The sequence below is a fragment of the Strix uralensis genome, chromosome 4 (genome assembly GCF_047716275.1).
Source record: "Strix uralensis isolate ZFMK-TIS-50842 chromosome 4, bStrUra1, whole genome shotgun sequence".
Taxonomy (NCBI): domain Eukaryota; kingdom Metazoa; phylum Chordata; class Aves; order Strigiformes; family Strigidae; genus Strix; species Strix uralensis.
Genome location: NC_133975.1, coordinates 130,551,451 through 130,557,664, shown reverse-complemented (window position 1 = coordinate 130,557,664; position 6,214 = coordinate 130,551,451). Strand labels below are relative to the sequence as shown.

The window sequence follows — 6,214 nt, the reverse complement described above, 5'->3', positions numbered from 1 at the left end:
GACACACTGACAGTAACTGTCCTACCCAGGTGCCAAGTTTCCTAGGACAGCTCTCAGTTGCCTGAGGGTTTAGTATACAGTAAACTCTTAGTTCTTCAGTTCGTCACTACTCATATGCCAGCACTGTCAGAGATCCCTTCCAGCGGGTTCTGTCTTGGCCAACAAGCTCATGACAGTCTCCATGGCTGTTTTTACGCATAACCAGGGAACCACTGTTACACACAATTTTTCCTTTGGCCCTGAGCGGTTGAAGTCTGTTGCAACATACTGAATCCCAGTACAGAGCACAATCAATAAATACACTGTGCCTCATACAGTTCCAGTCTTGTGGGGCAGCTGCCCTCTCTCCAGATGAAAAATGCATGGTATTTCATTCAAGCACTCTGAACCCTGTCTCTCAAAGTACAGCTTTATTTCACAGAAGGCTCACAAAGCAACTCTGAAAGAAAATTCCTTGATCAAAAGACTTCGGGGATATAAAGACAGATAAAAAATGTCAGCTTATTTTCTATAGTCCATACTCAGTTGCATAATTTATAATCACTCCTCCTCATCTGGGAACAAGTTCATGGGTGAAGCTGCATCTACTCTCTTTAGACAAAAAGCTACCATCTCAGCTATTTTGGCAGGAAATAGGATAAATTTTTTGTCTCAGGCATGCAGCTAGGTGCAAATTATGAACCCAATCCTTATGTAAGTTCTTCTATTTGCTGATTACCACTTATTCTCCTTTAAAGAAAATCTGATTTTTACATTCACCTGAAGAAGGGAGGTACACCCAGAGAAGGAATGTACCCCTCATCTAAAAAGAAACTTGTTTTCTTTTAAGATATGACCAAACCAGGAATATAAAGCATACTCCTACAGCATCCTGCTGTATTTGGGGTTCTGTTAGGTTGCCTGCAGCCTCCCACTAGAGATATAAAAGTATTCCAGCATGAGCTGTAGACTTCTGTTCCACTGAGCCATCTGTCTTGAGCTCTGGAAGCCATGCCCAGCTCTTCGTCTCTGCTGCCTGCCATGGCTTTGTTGGACATCACAGCGCTTTGTTGGACAGTCTCAGCGCACGCGGCTCGAGAGCAGAGAGCCAGCTGAGGCAGCTTAATGGTCCACGAGCAGACAGCACATCTACCTCATGCCAAAGGTGAATTGACGGAATTGTTTTGTTACACTGAGCATGACAAATAACTCATTTTCATGCCTGTCACTGCTCCACTAGCAAAACCATGGGCTGCTGACTTCGCGCTGTTCCCAAGCTTCTTTCTGAGACATCACATTGCAGCTCTACCTGACCTATAGACTGAGTTTGCCTGCTATCCATGTTTTTCTAATGATTATTGTTTTAACCATCATCCCAATGCATCATTACATTTCTTCATTTTAATATTAGCAGTTATTGACAGGAATAGTTAATGTCTTCCCTCCTAGATCTGCCAGAGAAAATGTATGTCCCGCTTTCACAAGAAAACCTTTACCATTACTTTTCAGTGCCCTTTTACAAGATGCTAGAGTGCTTGTTTCTCACAAGCTCCACTCTACTACTCTTTCTGAAGAGCTGTACCTGTTTTATTTTGAATTCCTTTCATTCCAGCCAGATCCACAGTACAGCTGGAGCTCACCGGGTTGTTGATCTAAGAGTGTAAAAGCTGGAACGGCAGCCTAAGAGGCTACTGCTTTTCCTAGTCTGTGGTTTAAGGGCAGGCCAACATATAGGAAAGACTATATAATGGTGGGGATAACAGGGATCAGAAACCCCTCAAATAGTAAGTGTGTAGTGCGGGACATGATGGGAGGTGGCTCATCGAGGTCCCAACAGCAACTTTTTTTGTCGTTTACCTCTAGCTCAGCATTGGCCCCAATACACAGGTCCTGAGCAGCACCTCTGGTATTCCAAGTAATCTCTCACAGCGCTGTATGTAGCTTCTTGCCTCGTCTGCTCCCAGGCTGCAGGTTAGAAGACAGCATTCACAGGATGCTTCTCTCTGGAGTCAACAGTCTGAACGCCTATACAATTGTTTTAATTAATATCAGCTACTATTCCATAGCCGCTCTTTGTGGCTGGAGCATGACTCTTCTCACCTTCAGACAGCAAGTTCTGCTGCAGTTGCCTTAAACCACCTCCCCTGTTGAGCTCTGCCTACAGACCCAGCTCGCTCTTGTACTCTTGCACTGAGTTGTGTTTAGGTACCTATTCTCGGTGCTTTTTTCCTCCTCTCACACTTTCTTCACAGGCTTCTGCATGGTTTATTAGGCCTTAAATCTCACACCGCAACACTCCGCACGCCCCGCTGAGCAGACGCTGGGCTCTGGCCCATCGCGGGAGCGTCTATTCACCCCGACAGTCCCCTTCCAGGAGCTGCCCAAGGACAAACCCCGCAAACCGCAGCCACACGGCCACCCCCGTGACCCCCTCACAGACTGCAGCCGGCTGCGGAGCCGGGGGGCCGCGGGCAGCGCCGGACGGCACCGCGCCCGCCTCCAACCCCCGCCCGGCGGCTCCGGCCGCGAAGCGACCCCTCATAGCCCCGCAGGCGGCTGAGGGGAAGCCGCCATGGCTCCTGCGCTGAGGGGAGGGTGACGCCCCACACTTTGGACCCTCCTCGCTTCCCGTCCGCCTGAGGGGAGCGACCGGCGGCGAGCCGCAGCCTCTCCCGGAGGAGGCGGTGGCGGGACGCGAACACCGAGGCAGGCGAGCCGCTTCCTCCTCCTCTATCCTAAGATGGCGGCAGACTCCGCGGAGCAGTTCTGCGTGGCCGAGGAGCGGAGCGGCCACTGCGCCGTGGTGGACGGGAACTTTCTCTATGTGTGGGGGGGATACGTGGTAAGGCGGGAGGAAGGCGGCTGGAGGGCGCTGGGGGCGAGGACGAGCGCGGGGGGGGGGGAGGGAAACGGAGGGGAGGGGGCGAGAAGCCGAGCGGCGGGGCGACGGGCCAGCGGCCCGGGGGGAGCCGGGCTGAGGAGCCCCGGGGGAGGGGAGCGGAGTGGGTGGAAGGTGGGGGGACTCCCCCGCGTCGCCCCCGGCCGCCCCCTCAGCCGACACAGCCCCTCGGCGGGCCGGCAGCGGGGCGCTGTTTACCTCAGCGCGGGCGCTGATTGGCTGCCGGGGCAGCGCGCCCCGCAGGGGCGGGCGCTTTAAATGGCGGCGGCTGCGCTGAGGGGAAGGGCGCGAACGGAGCGAGGGGGCTTTTCTACTCGGTTTGCTTCCCCTTCTCTAAGCGTAGGTGCCCCTGACCGGCACCCATGGCTGCCGCCTCCTCCTCCGTTTTTAGCTGTCTCCATCACGGAGCGCGCGTTGGGGAAGGACTGGTAGAGCCGGTTTGCTTCTCTTTTCCTACAAACTTGTGGTTCCTCAGAGAGTGCTTCTCATCCCCCTTCCTCTGTGGCGTGACAGCTATAATTTGTAGCTGTGTTTTTCGAGTGTGTAATTCGCGTTCTTGTTCCTGAGTCCCTGCATTTTTTACTTCTTAGTAGTTGTATGTTATGCACAGTGTGTTTTCCTCTCTCAGAATGCTGTTCTGTCACTTCAAAAACAAGCCGGTGGCAGACTAAAACCACATCTGCTTTTTTTCCATAGAAAGATCAGTACCAGTTCTGGCACGACTAAATCCTTGTGACTCTTAGCTCTGGATTAATTCTGTCCAAAAGAGAACTATGAGTGATACTACATTATATACAGCCAGTTTATTTTATCCACGGTGTCTGTGCATGTTAGCCCTAAAAAGTGAAAATAGCCATGCTTTGTATTCTGGTCCTGCTCAGGTCAAAACCATGTTATTATTTTCAGTATTCTATATTTTTCACAGGCTAAGGTAAACTTTGAAATGTGTAAAGCTAGTCCTCTGGACTCAAGCAAAGAAATCTCGCTGGGGGCTCCTGGATTTAAGTTTTAAAATACATTGTAACTTATGAGTGTGTGCAGTAGCAAAGGGAAGGACGTTTCTAGGGCACTCAGGTGCTAGCGGCTAGTTGACTCTTGTTTCTTCCTGAAGCACATTATAGTTTAGTTTCTAGAAGTCAGAATGTTGGGTTTTTTTAACTAAAAACATTGGACTTAGGATAGAGCTGGGTAGGTTGTGGAGTTTGAAGAGGTGCTCTGCTCCTGAGCTGGATTTATTTGACCTGAAATGGGTTGTGCTGCTGGTGACTACTGAAATACTGAAAATACAAACAGATACTGTGTACTGAAATATAAATCCTCAGCTGTGGTAGGTAGCGGGGCAGCAGGGTTTGGCTGGCTGGGTTACCCTGGCACACCTTCTCTAGCCTATTGGCGTGGCCAGGCTTGCCCAATATCAAACTGTAATGAAATGAAGGAGCCCTCAGGAGCCTGTAAACTGTTCCCACATCTTTTCTTCCTTTTTGGGGTCTTTGTTAGTTTGTGTTTCTTGTGACTGCAAGTCATGTAAGGATTTGAATACATTGTAGTGTCAAGAAGTTAGCCACCTTTAGAATAAGTATATATTTAAATAGTGTGAGTTGTCTGTGGTGTACAGGAAAATTTAGTGTCCTTTTCTGGCCTTAAACTCCATAATACTCTGTATAACTATGCAACACCTAAACACTGGTAATACAGGGTAGTTCTCTATGCTTTGGTCTTTAGAAACTGAAGTTGGACTGGCTAGCGCAGTGTTTTCAAAGGTTTTCTAATAAAGGATCCTGGGTTCATGGCACAGGCAAAAAACGGACAATGTGAGTTAAGTTTAGCAGATAAACTTTGCAAACACTTTTAGTAGTTTTACATATTTATTTGTGGAGAGTATTATGAAAATCATAGTTACTCTTTAAGCAGCACTTTACACAGGTAAATCATTTTACATTTTTACATGTTGATGGTGGACTGCTGCCCAGCTAACTTATTTTTGGCATCACTGTGTTTGCTCAGAGCTGGTTCTGTAGCAAACGCTCGGCCTCTGACCACTGACGTATCTAGATTAAATTGGGTAGACTTCTGCACTTTGTGAAAGCTGCAAGCTGCGTTGTAACAGCAGAGCCTGCCTCATGAATTGTACCAAACATAGTGCCTGGCTGCCTGGCTGACACCTTTCAAATTGAGAAGGTAACAATAAAGTATCATTAAAAGGCAAGCAATCAATATCAGCAACTACATTGTTAATAATTAAATTTCGGTTTTGTATTTAACGTCTTTTTCTCACATTTATTTAATTTTAATCTTTTTTTTTTTTTTTTACTGACGTTGGCTGCTTATTCCCTCACAGTCTTTCTTTCTAATGCTGGGACAGTTATTAATGGTGGTGTTGTTACTCAGCCTGAGTGCTGCAATTGCATTCTTTTGGGCTTCCTTCTCCTGTTTGTTATTCTTCCTCATCATTATTTCCCAAATTATTTTCCTTTCTTACATGGCCTCTGTTTGGGAGTCTTCATAGATCTGTCTTCCACAGAGGGATTAATTTCCTCCTTCATGTTAGGGCATAGTTTAAGCTCTTTTATATTTGACGTTCTGTTCTTTCAAGTTCCTTCCTTCAGTCACTGCAAATAACTGTTCTTTTTGTGCTTTTCAGTTACACTTTTCTCTATATTTTTCCATTACACCAAGAATTGCCTCCTAATTAAAAGTATCTCCCAAAATAAAAGATAATGAGTTTTAATTCAGGAGCTTCAAATCTGGTCTGGTTTATGTTGTTACACATCTTTCTTGGCAAAATGTTAAGTTGGTAAATCTGTGCCTTTAATGAGTGGGCCTGAGGAAGTAAGTTCCTCATTTTTTCTAACTTTCTGTTTAGTTGTTGAGTTCTTTATCCATCTACACAGCATGGCAAAGTCTCGGTTTCTGGAAAAGATAAAAAGGGTTTGTGGAATGAGGGGAAAAAAAATCCTTCAGGGGAAGGAGAACTCTTTTTTCCTTGAAGGTGCAAAAAGCCCCAAAGAACAGCATTAATACTTTGATGCTCGTCTTTGATCTTCTGTATTTGGAGGTGTGAAGGCTAAAGGTACAGCAGAATTTGTTCAGAGTGATCACATCAGTGACTGAATAAATGCTTCCTTTAATAGCAGCATTTTAATAGAGGAGGGAAGCGTCTCTGACAGTCTCTCTTAAGATTTTGGGGGTTTTTTAATCCACAATCATGTTACGGTACTGTTGTGCTACTTGTTAGTAGCTGTTGTCTCTGTTTCCTCATGACTTAATTGTTCGCCTGGGCTATTTCCTTACCTTTACAAATTGGCTATTGTATTAGATTCGTATTGTTTTTTTAAT

General features: G+C 46.6%; 1 protein-coding gene across 1 annotated transcript in view; it reads left to right on the top strand.

Moving 5' to 3' along the window:
- The first annotated feature begins 2,542 nt into the window (after window positions 1–2,542).
- KLHDC1 (kelch domain containing 1) overlaps window positions 2,543–6,214 on the top strand; it is a 31,040-nt gene continuing 27,368 nt past the window's right edge. The window contains exon 1 of the mRNA XM_074869248.1: window positions 2,543–2,821. Within this exon, the coding sequence (XP_074725349.1) occupies window positions 2,720–2,821 (102 nt within the window). The 5' untranslated portion in view covers window positions 2,543–2,719. The remainder of the gene's footprint in view (window positions 2,822–6,214) is intronic.